Source organism: Bombus terrestris, chromosome 1 (assembly GCF_910591885.1).
Source record: "Bombus terrestris chromosome 1, iyBomTerr1.2, whole genome shotgun sequence".
Taxonomy (NCBI): domain Eukaryota; kingdom Metazoa; phylum Arthropoda; class Insecta; order Hymenoptera; family Apidae; genus Bombus; species Bombus terrestris.
In genome coordinates this window covers 4,487,832-4,504,593 of record NC_063269.1, presented here as the reverse complement: position 1 = coordinate 4,504,593, position 16,762 = coordinate 4,487,832, and the positions used below count along the sequence as shown (strand labels likewise).

General features: G+C 39.2%; 3 protein-coding genes across 8 annotated transcripts in view; 2 read left to right on the top strand and 1 right to left on the bottom strand.

Moving 5' to 3' along the window:
- The first annotated feature begins 39 nt into the window (after window positions 1-39).
- Window positions 40-4,104, top strand: LOC100646250 (mesoderm induction early response protein 1). 4 transcript variants are annotated; one of them, XM_012307970.3, is made up of 5 exons: window positions 40-672; window positions 779-914; window positions 1,162-2,229; window positions 2,302-2,429; window positions 2,668-4,104. In XM_012307970.3, coding segments are annotated over exons 1-5 (1,953 nt in total). In that variant the 5' UTR covers window positions 40-670; the 3' UTR covers window positions 3,287-4,104. The 4 variants fall into 4 exon arrangements, with proteins under 4 accessions (XP_012163360.2, XP_012163354.2, XP_012163375.2 ...); XM_012307964.3 differs by having other exon boundaries at window positions 2,665-4,104; XM_012307985.3 differs by having other exon boundaries at window positions 2,640-2,864.
- Window positions 4,105-4,283: 179 nt separating this feature from the next.
- On the bottom strand, window positions 4,284-10,735 carry LOC100646133 (nucleoporin Nup188). The gene is made up of 5 exons (XM_003393000.3): window positions 10,500-10,735; window positions 10,160-10,370; window positions 9,598-10,062; window positions 9,387-9,511; window positions 4,284-9,316 (listed from the first exon to the last, which is right to left on the bottom strand). The coding sequence occupies exons 1-5, from the start codon at window positions 10,526-10,528 to the stop codon at window positions 4,441-4,443; spliced, it is 5,706 nt and encodes a 1,901-aa protein (XP_003393048.1). The 5' UTR covers window positions 10,529-10,735; the 3' UTR covers window positions 4,284-4,440.
- Window positions 10,736-11,875: 1,140 nt separating this feature from the next.
- Window positions 11,876-16,762, top strand: part of LOC100645818 (cysteine-rich motor neuron 1 protein) — a 155,103-nt gene continuing 150,216 nt past the window's right edge. The window contains exons 1-3 of one of the 3 annotated variants that reach the window (XM_048408039.1): window positions 11,876-12,053; window positions 13,116-13,159; window positions 13,237-13,762. In XM_048408039.1, coding sequence (XP_048263996.1) covers window positions 13,617-13,762 — 146 coding nt within the window. In that variant the 5' untranslated portion in view covers window positions 11,876-12,053; window positions 13,116-13,159; window positions 13,237-13,616. The remainder of the gene's footprint in view (window positions 12,054-13,115; window positions 13,160-13,236; window positions 13,763-16,762) is intronic. The other 2 variants (XM_012307941.3, XM_012307948.3) reach the window with 2 other exon arrangements.

The window sequence follows — 16,762 nt, the reverse complement described above, 5'->3', positions numbered from 1 at the left end:
TCGTAAGTGTTCGTGATTGGTTGTTCTAACGCGTTTCATGAATTTCCCGCTTTTCAGAATGATATAGAAGCGTAATGGAACATTTGATGAATATAAATAATGTATTGTGCATTTTTCAGTTTGTTTTCTCAAAATTTGTCAGAGTTCTGTATGATTTTTTTTGATACGGTTGAGACTGTTTTGTCATCGATTAAAAATGTGCCTTAGAAAAATGTTAGATATATCATAAAACTTTTGTGTGAAAAAATTTTTTATTCTTTGTGAATATGTACATTGTAATCAAAGATTCTTAGTGAGGTGTAGTGAAATTCGGAATAGTACGGAGTGTCAGAAACAAGAAACTAGAATACAGTTAATTTGTATTATATTGTTTGTTAAAAAAAATGAGTGGTTATTGTGAATGTAAATGTCAGCATTAATGTCATAAAAATTTAAGGTTAGATTCGTGTTACAAGTTGCATATTACATTCTCTTAGTATTATTTTGTTTATATAATACAAGTGTTTATAAATAAATTATTGAAACCAGAGAAAATCTACAACGTAGGTAGCTCAAGAACATTCTTCTTCATCATTTTGATAGTGTGCATCGCTCAGTGTATTACTTTAGATACAGCCATCTAACATCTACGTGATATGTTTCAACTTTGGTTACTGCAAAAAGTATAATCATGTTAGTATAGATAAATCAATGAATAGGTTTTAATATATTTGATAATCAATAACTATCCTAAAAGAAGAATATGTAAACAAATTTTTATGTATTTAATAATTAACAGGGCAGATCGAGATTATGAAATGGGTCCAACTACAGAAATGATGGTAAATGATTTTGATGATGAACGGACTTTAGATGAAGAAGAAGCTTTAGAAGGTAGTGAAGATTCTCACAACGAGTTGTCCAACTTACAAAAGGTATAATTCTGAAGTGACAGAGCTAAATATTTAACATATGCGATGTTCATTTTGTAACAAGATTCTGATCCCAACTATTCTAGGATCAAGCCTGTGAAATGAAAAAATCAAGCCCATAAATAATTACAATTATGATAAGTTTCTACAACACTTTGGACTCAAAGTGCGTTCTCGTAGTGAGATTCGTATGTTTAGTCGGGTTGCTATATGTGGCATAGTAATCATTCGTGTTCTTGTCTCCTTTCAGGAAGGTGATATGCCACTAAAAGACCTACTTGCGATGTATGGATACGGGGACCCATCTACAGAAAATTCAAACAGTTCAGACCAAATGCTAATCCCATCTGGAAGCGGCGATCCAGAAATTGAAGAACAGTATTCAGATAAGGGAGATAACGACGCGGATGACGATGAAGATGATGACGAAGCGGATGCAACTAGTAACGAGCCAGATCTCAAGCAATTTTACACAGAGATGTTGGTAAAAGGAAAAGATTCATCATCGTTGGTGTCAGGATCGGCGATGAAAGGAAGTAATACCAGTGATGTAGGTACTGGAGACAATAACAGACGACACAGAATTCCTGATGATGATGAAGATGATGAAGAAGGTGAAGGGGAAGAATGTTCTATGATCGATGGTTGTAGTAACAATGAAAATACAAGGACGACTTCAACAATGGGTGGCACTACTACTGCCAAATGTAGTAGCATAACCGCGCTTGCTAGCTGTACAAACGATAATACGGGAGGTGGAGTAGAAGGTAGTGTTAGCAGTGGTATAGTAGATGGAGCAGAAGATGGAATAGTTAGCGGTGGTATAGGTAGTGGTACGTCAAGATTATTGCGAAGCGTTTCACGACCGCAGAGCGAAGAAGAAGAAGACGATTGCGATTATAGTCCAGACGAAGAAGAATGGAAGAAGACAATCATGGTCGGTATTAATTACCAAGCGGCCATACCAGAAGGTCTCTGTCATTACGACGATGCTTTACCTTATGAGAATGAGGATAAAATGCTGTGGGATCCCAGCCACGTACCCGAAGAGGAAACTGAAGAGTTTTTAGAACGGGCACAGTTACCAGCCGTAAAAGGTGGTTCTCTGCCGACAGGGTCTCATATTAGAGATGATGAGCAAGCTTTATATCTATTGTTACAATGTGGTTACAATCTTGAAGAGGCATTAAGAAGACGAAGAATGAACGTCGTACCGCCGACGGATGCAGTTAGTCTTTGGTCGGAAGAAGAATGTCATAATTTTGAATCTGGATTACGAAGTTACGGAAAAGATTTTCATCTTATACAGAAGAATAAGGTATGCATCAACCTCGAACTACTTCACAGTAGCGAGAAACAATTGTACGTAACATAAGGGTCATCGTAACAGGTTCGAACGCGATCTGTTGGCGAATTGGTGCAATTTTATTATCTTTGGAAGAAAACGGAACGGCATGATATATTTACGTATAAGGCTCGCTTAGAAAAGAAGAAGTATGCTTTACATCCTGGTATCACGTGAGTATTTTCTCTGATTTACACAACTAGAATTAATTGTTTAGAAGATGAAATGTTCATAAATCTAAATTGCCACAATGATCGAATATACTGTATTTATATCTTTTTTTCTCCTTTTCTTTCATTAAATAAATCTTCATTAAATTAAGTTTCAATGAAATCATATAGTTTCTGTTGTTATATTTTTATGTTACGATTGAAAACTTGAAGTATGACAAGATCGTTGAATCGTAAGCAGGGACTATATGGACCGATTTCTGGAAGAACAAGAGGGTGTTCGCGATCGTAGCAGCTCACCAAATGTTCATTGCTTATTGTATGGTGATGCGAAACGGCAAAGGTCAACCGTTAATGCTCCAAACAATGACGAAGCAAAATCGGCGGAACCATGGGATGGTACCGTAATTGATCCTTTAGCAGATTCGAATGGACCAACGCCTGCACCGCCGCCACTCCCTCCTCCACCTCCACCACCACCGGTATCAACCGCTGTGACTGTATCGTCCTCAGGTTCTGTTTCAACTACATTGGCATCATCTACATATTGTACTACGTCAACTCGTCATTCCGAATGTTCACCGTCCGATTCTAGCTACACTAACCCACATATGTGGTCGAATTTGACGTCTCGAAGTCACTCTACCTCCTCTATTGTAACGACAATTACAATAAATACGACAACAACTAGCACCGTTCCGATGGTTACGGCCGTTGGAATTACAAGTACGGTTACAAGCAGTTCTACCATCACTTCTCCCGCCTCTAATAATTTTTATCATTCGAGAGTGACGTCGAGAAGCAACGATGTACACGATTCACCATCGCCAGAGAACATTTTACCTCATCTGCCTCCTTAGCGTCGAACACGACTTTCAGGTTTTAAGCCTGGAAGACGTTTTATGTCTTGGTGCGATGTGATCCATTTAACACTCGCGTTATCACTATTGTCGTAACATATAATATTCGTTAATATCATGAATTATATTTTTGTACTGTATCGTATAAATATGATTATCGATCGATATAACGGAAACAAAGCAAAGAACAAGTTTTTCGCAAAACTAAAATAAAATGATAGCAAAATAAGTAAATCGAAAAGATAATTAAATAGGATAAGTGGCACGTGAACGTGAATTACTATAGCTTTTTCCATTTTCTGCTTTCTACTTTCCGATAACTACTTCTGATTCCGTAGATGATGTTCGTACAGGAAGATGAGTTTAAAATATTCAAACGTTACAAATGACAGGATTGTATAAATTGGATGCAAAATTTATGAAAATAATTATACTGTTGTCGTCTAAGCACTAGGGATGTGCTAGAATCCCATAGTCAGGTTGGGCCGCAAAAGTATTTGGAGACTCGAGAATATCGGGATTCCCGAGAATTTCGAGAATGTGGATTTTAAACATTTTAGAACTAGCTCTGTTGATACTAATGACAAAGTGAGTTCGGGTTCAGAAAATTCTCAGCAAATCACGATATTCTCGAAATACTTTCGAGACCTGATCTGACCCGACCCGATATTTTTGGTTCTCGCACATCTCTACTAAACACGTGTCTAGCTCCTGATACTACTAAGTGTACAAAAAAAGCGATCTATAAGTTTAATGAAAATCAAAATTTCGATAATCTTCTAAAATGGTTAAATTAAATGAAATTTAATGAAACTGTACTTATTTCTCTTTTTTTTCTTTTATATTTTCATCAAGGATGCACAACATGTTAGACGACTCTAAATATTTTAGTTGTCGTTCTATCATATTTTATTTATACGAAACAAATTTTAAACAGCACATTTGTGTATCCTTGCACTTAATTTCTTTATCCTTTACACACGCTGAAGACGTAGAATTATGTCTTAAATAAAAAATCGTTGCTTTATTGTGAATTTCCATATATACTATAAATAATCATAAATTTTTACTTCTTTTGTACGATGCCGAATATTTCCCTATCGTTTTCTTCCCCTTTTCAAAGAGTTGAAAGATTTATCGCAATCTCGATGCTGTTATGGATACTGTGTTAAATCTAGCGATTCCACCACTGTTTTCAATAATTTCCTCATCAAAGGTAAAAACTGTACACTACTGATATTGGTTGTGAATTCTCCCGTAGTTAATATGTCTTCTACAAGTTTCTTTCTTTCTGTCTCCTTTAATCTGGCGGGTAAGACAGCTTGATTGAAGTCAACAGTTTGTTGAACAGTTCTTACGCTTTTGGCGTCAGGATTAATTAACGATCCTTTAACTTGCCAATCGTCGGGAGTACCTCGATGTTCCAGAAAATCGAAGAAAACTCCTAATTCGGTCACCGTTTCGCGCGCTATTAACTGACGATCTCGAAGCGCGATTCTTGGACTCCTGACCCCTTCTAGAGCTTGACACAAGATTAACACGAGGTTGACTTCAAGAGCGAATCTCGTATTATTTTCGTCCATAGATTCGAACCAAGGGTCGCTAAATTTTTGATATTTCGCTACGACAGGGCTGTCATTTCCGGCAGACACTCCTTTCGTTACGTGTCTACCGCTTGTCAATGCCGTTGCTCTTGACAGAATAGTATTTTCACAAATAAGTGGATCGTACGGTCTCCGCACAAGTCTTGGGCTACTTAACAGCGGCACAGTTACATCTAGGCCACTAACGTACACCAAAAATTCACTCGCTACGTTGGAAGATGATCTCGAAGTGGAACCGGATGCCGCATGGATAATCCTCCTTAAATCTTTGCTCGAATGCATTCGTCGATCCTCTGGTGCGGCATGTTCCCATTCCTTCTTAGCGGAATCTGATTTATCTGGTTGGCCACTGAGAGAAACGGACAAAGTATTCACAGGTTGAGATCGAGAATGCAAAGCCTGTGTAAATAACTGTGTCGAGCTGATTATCGTGCCGTAAGTTAATCGCGGGCCGGAACTCATGCTCATCTGGGGTGGTCCAAAGTTCATTTCTGCCATGGGAGTATACCAAAAGTCTTGCGTATATATAGTGTCTACGAGAGTGTTTAGTCTTGGTGAAAAGTGAACGAAGCTTAACGCACAAGTTGTGTTTATGACGATCAATTTGTTAACTAGTAATTTTAATTCACCACTTGGTGATCTTTTATCACAAGACTCCAATTCCTCGGCGCTTTCTACGCTGATACCGTCGATGATGAACTTGAGAATTCGCGGTCGCAGTAACAAGTTTACGGTGTTATCGTATGCCAAATACATACATTTTATCAGAGTCTCGCAAACGTTTGGCTGTATCGAATTCCAAACGTACGGCTGTGTTGCTACGATATGAATAAGAGCGACAAGGGATTGTACCAGATCGGCAGCAAAAAGATCCGCTGTATGTCTTAACAAGGTCGATGCAACCATTAATTGATGTTCGTGAGAATTAAAAAATGTGATGATAGATTTTATGTAGATGGTAGGTGTTTCTCTAGTCACGAGTCCTATTACAAATTCAAGACCGAGCGTATAGACTGGCCACCAATCCTGGCATCGCCACTTTCCATTCGGGCAATCGTTGTACAACGAGTCCAACATACTGTTTCCAATGTCGCTGGGAGGAATTAGGCTCAACCATAGTTTTGCAATATCATTCTCATTGACGGGATGTAGAGTGTACGGCGAACGAATGATTAAATTGAGCAAATTAAGAGCGGCCGTACTAAACCTTAAATATGGATACTTTTGCAAAGTAATACCGATGCATGTCATCAATTCCGGTATCATTTGTCGAAGTTGCACGCAGCTAGACTTTCGTTGATGTTTCAAAGTAGAACTTCGTTCCACGTAAGAGCGTAATAATTGGGTAACCATGCAAACAGCCAGTGTTGCTGGTAAACTTTCCCGAATCCCGCGAACGGTTTCCGCATTTCTTTCATCGGCATTCTTTTGCGCAATCACACTATCGATGGTGATTGTTTTGTCAATACCTTTTCGTTCAACCGAGTACTGTTGCTGTTTTCGTTTCTCAAATTCAGTAGCGGCTTCCTTCAACTCCTCTAACTCGCTGGCAGCGATTATACAGGAATGCGATAAAAGATATTCGAGACTCGTCACGTCTTCGCGTAAAGTGCTTTTCACACATTGCACGCATCCGAGAAGTAGAGAAATCAGCGTTTGACGCAAAGACTTTCCATAACTGCGATAAGCTTGGCCGATTTCTTGCATTAGCTGGGTCAATCCCGATTTAAAAATTCTAGAATCATCGACGCACATCTGTTTCCAAGAAGTGATACATCGAAGCGTTAAAGACGCCAGTAACATTGTAATTTTTTGGCTAGAAACATTATAAGATTGTTTGATTCGTTCCAATAACGATTCTAAAGAACGTTGCGTTATCAATTGCGCTTGGGATACGTTAATAGGATAATTTTTTGATATTCTTTCGTCGGTTAACGTGACGATAAAATTATACCAAGATTCCAAATTAGTTTCATACAAGGAATCCGTAATATTACTATCTCGCTTCTCATTTCTATTTGACTCTTCGCTATCGGTGTGTACATCATCCAGTATATATATCGTCAGTTTCTTCCAATAATCCGTCGATTTATCTAAAAGTTTCTTCAGGTTTGTGTTAAAATCGTCTTCCAACGTGGTACTTTTGAATAGCTCTAAAGTAATTATATCCAGCAGATGAGAATAACCTTTCACGCCTGGTACTATTTCTCTAAAAAGCGGAGCAAATAATTGAGTCCAAAAGTTCTCCCGCTTTCGAAAAAAGTTAACAAGAATCTCGTTTCTGTGATACCACATTGCTCGTAATAACGTCATCGTGCTGTTATACAATTTGTCACACACGATGTTATCTTTTTCATAGATTCGATTTAGATATTTAACTAGAAATTGTCTGCATCCTTCTGTAAAAAATTCTTCCACCGAGCGAGGAAATATTCGTTTGCATTCTGCTGGATGTACAATATTAAATAGAGCTTCCGTCAGGCCGGGTTGCTTTTCTAGGCATACAGCAACCAATTCAAGAATAGCGACTTTAACATCAGCGACACAGGTTGGCGACATAAGCCCTCTACGAGAAGCAAAGGTCTCTCGTATAGCGGTACCGTCCATACCCATACAAACTAGAAGCGACATAGATGATCCTTCAGCAAATTTTTTCAATAGTCTAACAGCCATCGCTTGCAAAGGCGGACTAAACCAGACATACAGATAATTCACAATTGTAGGCACTATTAAGAGACCGTTTGGTACACGAGGTGAAGAATATAAGGCAGCCTCTAACGGTGACCTATCTCTTATTTCAAGACCCAATGATTTTCGAAATATTAGCAATCTATTTACTACGGACAAGGCTAATTGTACACTTTTCATCGCTTTGAATCCCTTTCCTCGAATCCAATCTGTTTCCGCCATCATTTTATTATGCAAAGTACGTTCACCAGTACGAATCAATTTTAATAATGCGTGTCGTGGTTCTAAATACAGTAAACTATATGCGACAACAAGTTGTAATTCATTACGTATATCCTCCTTTGGTAGACTAGATTCGAGCGCTCTATGAAGGCAAAACATACTTTTTAACCATAAGTCGGTTCTTTCCGCGTCCAAATCGAAATACCAAGAATCTAATTTCGGTAAAACACCTTGCAATAAAAATACCATACCAGGTATTTCTATTGTATATAGAGCTTCCTCGTTATACTTTCGGATTAAATATTTCGATAAAATATCTAGATATGCGTTTAGGATTGGATACGAGTGTGCAATCGTTTCTATAGCAGATAACCACGACGCAATTATACCACCATCGAAAGAAACCGCTTCTGCAAAATCTAATGTTTTTTGATACCGATTATTGAATCTTGGATAAACACCAGCACGCATTCGCGACAATATTTCTTCCGGATACTCCAACACGAGTTCGGATGAAATACCGATGCAAGCTGCAACTATTTTGTATATGTACATTTTCTCTTCAGGTAATACTGGATAAGAAAATCTGTTTATAATTTCAAAGCTTAATTCTGTTGGAATGACCATACTTTGTCGTATCCATGTACGTTTGGCTAATGTTTTTAACAATTTTAAGCCCTGTGAAACGTGTTCGGGCAAATTTTTATTTATTTCATTAGTTCCTGTAATTCTGCCACCTGCTTGAGAAAAAAGTTGTTCTATCTTGTGATGTAAAGCGTCCCAATAGCTTGCCTTTTGACGAAATATCACTATTTCCCGTTCACTTGACAATATACGTATATTTTCACGGGGACAACCTTCTAATATCGTATACGAGTTTTTGTGAATTGTACATTCTTGCTCGTATGGTCTCAACGGTTTGTTATGGTCTCGTTGTCGTGGTATCTCCAATGTTAACGATTGAAGATTATCCAGTTCCACTGCGATTTTTTCGGCACTTAATTCTGACGCGCTCGCCAATCCGATCGCAATGTTCGTTAACGGTTCAAACTCGTATGGAAACTGTTCAGCTGCGAATTTATAAATCAGCCACAAACCATCGTTACGCTCTTCCCAAAATCGGGCCGCAGTTTCACTAAATTGAATTGTAGCAGCTACAGCATCGAAAATGTCATTTAGCGCGTTCAATTTATCTTCGTCAACGAAAGCACATACCAAAGTAAGAAGATTATATACACTGCTCCGTACAATTTCAGCATAGTGAGTCTTTTCACAAATCATTTCGCTATTCATCAAATCTTGTAAATAATGAAAAACATTCAGTTGTATAGCTTTAATACCGAATGGTCTAAATCGATTCATCGTATCAATATTTTCAGGATCAATGGCATAATTTGCTAACATCCAAGATAAGAATAGTGGACTATCCTGAGGAGAATTATCGCGAATGCATTTTTGTTCAAAAGTTTCTTGCATACTCTTTCTTACGCTCTGTATCCAATCTTCCATGTTGGGACTATAAAGAAGAAATATTTTTAACATAAAAATTATAGTTCATTCTAGGTAAAAATATAAAAAAAACATACTGTTTTCTGACATCTAATGTTACTAAAAATAAAGCTGCTTGACTATACTGTATTTCTTTAATTTTTCTGGCAATTGCTTTTTTATCTTCGTGACTTTTTGTACTTGCTAATCGCCTTGGTTCTCCCTGTAAATGTAAAATTATCAGATTATTAGATATGAGATACTATCTACAAAATATACCAAGATATATAAACTTTGGGCAATGCTTACTCCAATGCTTTCATAAAATTTCATAAATTCGGTCTCGGCGATATGAATATCGTGAATAATGACCGTTAATATATGCAGTAATTCCCGCATTTCTATAAGGCTACTGTTGTATAATCTGTGTAGGTGCTCTTCTGTACACAGCTGCGATCGTATCGGTGGGTTTACCGTTTTTAACGCTTCTATCTGTTTTCGAATAGATTCTAATAGCGTTCCAAATAGGACATCATCGAAAAACTTCGCAAATTCTTTTTGATAACGATGCCCTTTATCTTTGTATTCGACCATAAGTTTAAGGCACTTTATCACGGTCATTCTTTCAGAATAATAAAATTCCCAAATATCGTCGATCAACGCCTTCATCGATGTAAAATCTATAAGTTGCGATGCGAAAGTTTCCGCGCAATTTCGATACTCGTATTTTATAAAATTACATACTAAATCCCATGTAATTATGGCGTCTAAATTCTAGAAAAAGAAAAAAAGAAAACAGAATGAATCGATCATTTTTCATGATAATTAAGAAAAGAAAAATTAGATGCAAAAATTTATTTGTAATACATACGAGAAGTGGAGCCAGTTTACTAATTAATTCGTACATTCTAGGGGATGGATCATTTTTGGGAATGTTTTGAAGCGATGCTTCGGTATATGGCTTAAAAAATAATAGCCCCTCTTTAAGTAGTTTAGTTTCCTTTTTAATTTCATCTTCTACTAATTGTTTTTCACACCGGCACACCGTATCCGATATTAAAAACCATAATTCCTTGCAATAACTTATATTCCATATAACATGAATTCGTCATTCGTGACAGTGATAATATGAAAAAGATTCATTTTTATGAAGCAATAGAAATAGCAAAGATTTCATTAATTAAATAAAATTTCAAATATTATTTACTTACGGTAAACTTCCTACGGTAGGTACTTCCATTTTCAATACATTTGTTTGTACAAAACATGTAAAATGTGTTAAAAATTTCTTATAAGATACTTAAGGTATACGAAATTCAACTAAATATATCATTTAAACATCGTATTCCTATTTTACTAACATATCTTTAAAACTAATATTATAAACAACGACCGAGACATAACCTCAATCGGCACATAAGGTCTTTCGTCTGATACCAACGTACGAGTTTTCGGTTAATTGGATGATAGATTTGTATATTCCTGAAAGGATGATGTATTAGGGATTTTAGGTTAGTTTACGTTGGTCGCACTGTCGTAGATTTCCCGCCAAGAAGTGGCGCGTAGTTATAATTATGGCTTCTCGTTAGTCGAATGAAAGTGATTCTTTCTGGAAAGTTTGTAATTTCTGTACCGAAATTAATGTTGCTAGTATCAAGAAGCAAGTATATCTGATAATATTTATTTTAGCATAATTTTAGGGGTGTTGAGTGATATACAGGAATTATCGTGTAGTGGTATCGCTCGTTTTAATTAATTTTCGCGGATGAATAAGTAGTACACTGTGTTATTGTGTGAACGTCAATTTTCGTCTCAGGCAAAAATGAATAAGATCGAAGGAATCATTTCTGTTAGAGCTCTACGCAATATTCTTGTCGTAGTCGCGATTACGTACCGAATTAGAATCGTCTGTTTTGCGTGTAAATCATGATATTTCTCATACTATAGTAACTGACTAGACTACTGTAAAATATGCATATGTTATTCTAAACACAACGAAGATTCGTAGTTCGCAAAAATACGAACGGCAGGAGTTGGTACCCAATGAACATTAGGAATAAAGATTGGGTTTGTAAGACGTACGAAAGAAAAATCAGTCTCAAGAGAGCGAGATAGAAAGAAAAGAGCACTGTTACAGAGACAGATGTTGGATACATTTGTTACAGTTAATACCTGTAACTAGGTATAAGAAAGTTGGCAACTGGCTTATCACGCTGGTTACTGGTCGACGGCGGATCATATATTTTTTCTTCTTACACAAGCTTGTTATCCATCAAAAGAAGCTGGTAATTTTGTCCGCTACAAACTATAAGCTTTTCGGGGCAACACCGATCTGCCGATACATTTGAGGTTTGTGATAAGTAACAAATGTCGAATTGATTATCGTTAACGCGAAATCAGAAATTTACATGAAAATAAAAATAACATGAAAAAAAGTGCGTAGGTGTCATGACAGCTGCTGTAGAAGAAACGAAACGAGATCGTTTCGATAGAACAGTAGCAGGTAAAGAAGTGGTTCGCAAGGAAAGAAGTGGCGTTAGAGCGCCGACGCGAGACGTCGAAACGGCCGACGCCGCGTCGTAGACACCGATTGTTCGTCAGTGCACGTTCGTCTTGAACACAGAGCGAATCGGGTGTTACGTTGTCGACGGAAAATTACGTTTTGTTCGGTTGTGCACGATGTTGTTGCTGCCAGCGTGAGTGCATCAACGGAGGAAACTGTACATTTATCGGGATTACTATGCGACCTGCTACGCATCATTCTTGTAAATATCTCTGTTTTTTCGACAATCGGTTACTTTTTGAATCGATGAAACACACGGGACACGCGTTTTCGCGATCCGTTTGTTCGACGACCGATTTGCCCTTCTCCGTATTTTGCGTATTTTATACGATTAATATGCTACAGTACGCGACATCTCGTAAATTGTTTCCTTCCTTCGTACTTTATATTCCCAGAAGCCCCTTCTTAAAGAATTTCTCTTGACGAAAGTGAAATTTCATTGGAGCATTGACGGAAAGCTCGTACGACGTTTAGCTGGATGTTTCATTCGCGATATTCGAAAGTATCTTATAAACGTAAAGCGTGAAATCATTGGGGAACGCAACAACAGCGAACAGGTTCAGAGGGCTACGAACAAGTCGGCGAATATTTCATTTCGAGCTGCTCCCGGACGTGTTTGTTTCCATAATGTATGTACGTCGCGATTCTTGTTACCGTGGATGCATCCGTCGGGAAATACAACCTCGAGTACGTACAGTATTCTCTGACGCGTACGTAGCATGTACATGGTGCGCGTTAAAAGTATTTTCGCGTTTAATAGGACTTCCCGAAATTCCAGAATGTTGCACCGCGTATGCGGCACTGCGGTTCTCCGAGCTCTTGCTCGGTGGCCTCTTACTCTCGTAATTTAATGGTGCGATCGCAACGCAAGGTGATCGAACTTGCTCGCAATCGTTTGGATTGCGGTTCGGCGATCTGAAATTAATTTCGTGTTTGCTCGTTACGTCAGCTCGATTCGCCAAATCTGTGGGTTTTTTCTTTCGAGAACGCCTTCGATATTACTCGATTACCGGGCAGAAAATCTTTCGATTACGAGTCGGAAAATAGCTGAACGTGATTAGCGACGTCGGCGTACCTGGCCAATAAACGATAGCGCGAATAACCTCGATCGCGAGAACTTCCATCTCCATTATTTTGCGTTTCTGTTTATTATTTTGATGACCGATTAAGATCAAATTTCTGTTTGCCTTCAACCGAACGGAAATTTAGCGCGTTAATCGACGCGACGATGAACGATCCCGAATTGTAATGTAAATATTTCCAGAGTTTGTAATCGCGCGCCAATGTCACAATCCGTATAATCTGAAGGTACGCCGGTATGATTGCTTCTCAGTTTTCGTATTTCGAGCGTAATGCATAGTTGAAAAGCGCGTGTTTATCGTTAGAACGGCGAGGCTGGACCGGAGTGTTTTTATTTAACGCTAATTCGAAAAAAGTCCGTGACAAGGACGAGACGTTCTCGGTGGATGTTATCTACACTGTAAGAGACAGGGAGGGGGGTGGGACTTTGCGTTGGAATCGGTAACTCGATCCTCGCGTAAAACACAAAGTTTGTTTGTGGCGAGACAACGATAGAACATGTGTCTAGGTGTGCGGTTGACGAACCGGAGCTGAGATGTACGTCCTGGCGAATCGTTTCGCGATGAACTGATCTCGCGATTCGAGGGACGACGTTTTCGGGTCGAGTCCGTGATCGTGCGTGGCTGCCAGGACAAACAGGGACGAGATAAAGAACGAAGAAGAAAGCGGCGAAGGAGGAGGAAAAATGAGGGCCTCGTTGCTGTTGCTGGGGGGCATCGTGGTATTCTCGCTCGCGGTCGCGAGAGCTCTCTCCTGCGTATGTTCGCCCTTCGAGTGTGACATTCTCACCGATGACGACTGCCCCGGAGGTCTCACTTGGGATCCCTGCAGGTAAGCCACGCGCCAGTTTCTTTTCCTCGCTAATTCTCAGATAACTCTCTTCCGGAATTCTCAACGATTTCTCGCTCCGACGAACCGATCGACGCGATTTTAATAAGCATACGTTATAGCACGTAAGATACAGATATTGTACGTAGCATCGTAAATAATCTCCGTGGAAAAGCGACAGTTGTAAGGCATCGGTATTCAGAGCTATGTAGAACGAGTAGGCTCTTACCAAGGATTCGCCTGTTCCACACGATTCAGCCGAATATCTAAACTTTAATACTCGCCCGATTTTACGATCATAAAATTATTATATGTCAATCGAGCTTCCTCGGAATCGTGTCTACATCCCTGGCACTGCATTATTCTTCGAACTAACGTCTGTCACGAGAAAGTGCGCGATCGTTTCGTTTCTGTAACCTGCCACTGCTCTGAAGGATGTCGCGCGTACGAACGGTTCTTTCCGCGTTCTTCGCGCTCTTCCGATCGGTTAAACTTTTGATCTCTTTCTTACTCTACTCGTCAGCCAACAATTTTCTTTCAACAGCCACGACTTACACATAGAATACATGTTACAGGCATCGTTAATCACATCCGCCAACCAAAAACCAATATTTAGCTTTTTCCCCTCTTCCTGTAAACAACATTCGACATTTTCGCGCGTCTGTCGTATTCATCGAGAGATCCCGTGCAATTAAAATCCCTAGTAAAACAGAGATTCCGGTTCCTTTTTCAACGAAGAGGAAAAAGTTCTGCTCTTTGTTACGCAGCGTTCTTTGTCAGGTGAATTTTATTCCGGTATTAGCGGCGCACTGATGAAAAATAGCGTTTGATAAAGCGAAGCTTGAATATTCAAACTAGGAGTGAACAAAAGCGTCAGTCATTGAAATTTCATGCCGTTTTTTGTTTGCACGTTCCATCGACCAGCGAATCGATCGTTTTTCCGCCATAGCACCTATTTTTTTCCCACGCAGCGGTAAACAATAAATCGATAAACACTATAATTTATAATATTCATTAATTTATAATAATTATCCTATAGAAATTCGAACGCAAACAATATCCGATTGAAATTCTTCCTTTTCCTTGAGTAAGACCTTCCATGGGTTAACGATGCAGCCCTCGTTTGTCAAATTGAAAATGCGAAGATTGAATTCGCGACGGATCTTCTCCATCTGTAAGGGCTGTGAGGTCGTTTTGAATTCGATACGCGTAGCTAACGTTTATCACGACGAGGAATTCTCGGTGAGTCCTTTAGGTAAAGGGAATTACTGGGACGGGATGGGACGCGATGCGATGGTTAAAATCGAGCTCGAAGACGTAAACGGAAGGGTAACATTCCGGTAAACGAGATATTTTAAGGCGAAGGATCTGCGCTCTAGATTTTGCACAGAGTAAACAGTTCACGATCCTGCAGTCTTTCTTTCGAAAATGAAGTTCGCCATATTTCTGTTCATATTCGTAGTCTCTCATATTGATAAATAGCTTCGTGATAGCGATACGACGATCAGGTTGCGTTTCATTTCCTTGGTTATACTAGAAAAATTTTTTCTGCAAATGGCTAATCATCGATGGCGTTAATGGCGTGCGGTAAACGGGAATCGTACGATAGCAACGTCTTTTCGCGTTACCATCCGATGACGAATCGCGTGGTTTCCTTGTTCGAATGGCTCGAGCGATTTAACCACGTTCAGCAACGGTAACGTCGCTCGTCTACCGCTCGGTGACGGATAGTGTGAACGGTCTCGTCTAAAACACATGTTTCGATGTTCTGTCGTGCCAGCGCCGTTCCGTACGTAACGTGTCGGAACGGATCCGTTACGTTATATATATACAAACAGACCTATCTTACTACTCGCAAAAATATTCGTCGGGACGGAACCGTGCCGTGCCGGTACGGACAATGTAAATTCACCTTTAAGGTCGATTTATTATTTAATCGTATTCGACACGGAACACACACACACATACACACACAGACGCTAGTATTCGTATTACACGTACGTTTGTCGAACGATGGCATTCAATCAGTCAGTCAACACAAAGCGATTCGCAAAGACATATATTGGGTTGGCAACTAAGTGATTGCGGTTTTCGTCAATACCACCTAATGACAAAATCCGCAATCGCTTAGTTGCCAATTCAATAATACCGAGCAAAAGTGTTTTTTCATTGAAGTATGTATATATGTATTATACAAGTACGTATTACATTTACCGGATTCTCCTAGTTTGCTTCCAGTTTTAACCCATGCCTAACCCTTTCATTATCGTCACCATTTTTATCTTGTTGATCGCGTAAAATAGTATAATCTCCGACAAGTTCAATAAGTTTTTCAGAATCCATCATTAGCGCCTGTTGCTGTTACTGTTACGTTCGGAACATACGACGCATACTGTCAGCATCGACACGTTTCGGCAAACGCGGACGCGTTTCGTATCCGACAAAGTATCGGGTCGCTCGAGAACTTTGTTCCGATTTACACTCGATTCGATATACATTTATTGAATTATATAGGTGGCATTTTGTTCCACAACCTTTCTCCATTTTCCATCTCAACTCGAATATTCCATTCTTCCAGAAGCTCTCAGGTTTTTCGGCGAAGAACTTTCCCACGTGATTCTTTACGTCGACCAAAATGCTTAAAACTCGGAACGAACTTCCCGAGCGACCCAATATATTACGCGAGAATGCCGGACGGTATATAAATATCTGTACTGAAATACGTTAAAGAATATTTGTCTGATCGGTGCTGAATCGATACATCCATCTCGTGTTTGCGCGGGTAATATAATCCGACCTTTAATCGTAGCTCGTGCAAAGGCATTTACGAAATCGGGGAAACACGCTCTAAGCTTTGCACGTTACCGTATGATGTACCGTTGTGCATGTTTCTACGGCATTCGTGAGCTTCGATTTGAAAAAGCTCGTTCCACGATACAATTATACCTGCGTGTTATCCTAACGAACACGCGAGTTATCGTTTCGACGTTGAATCATCTTGTT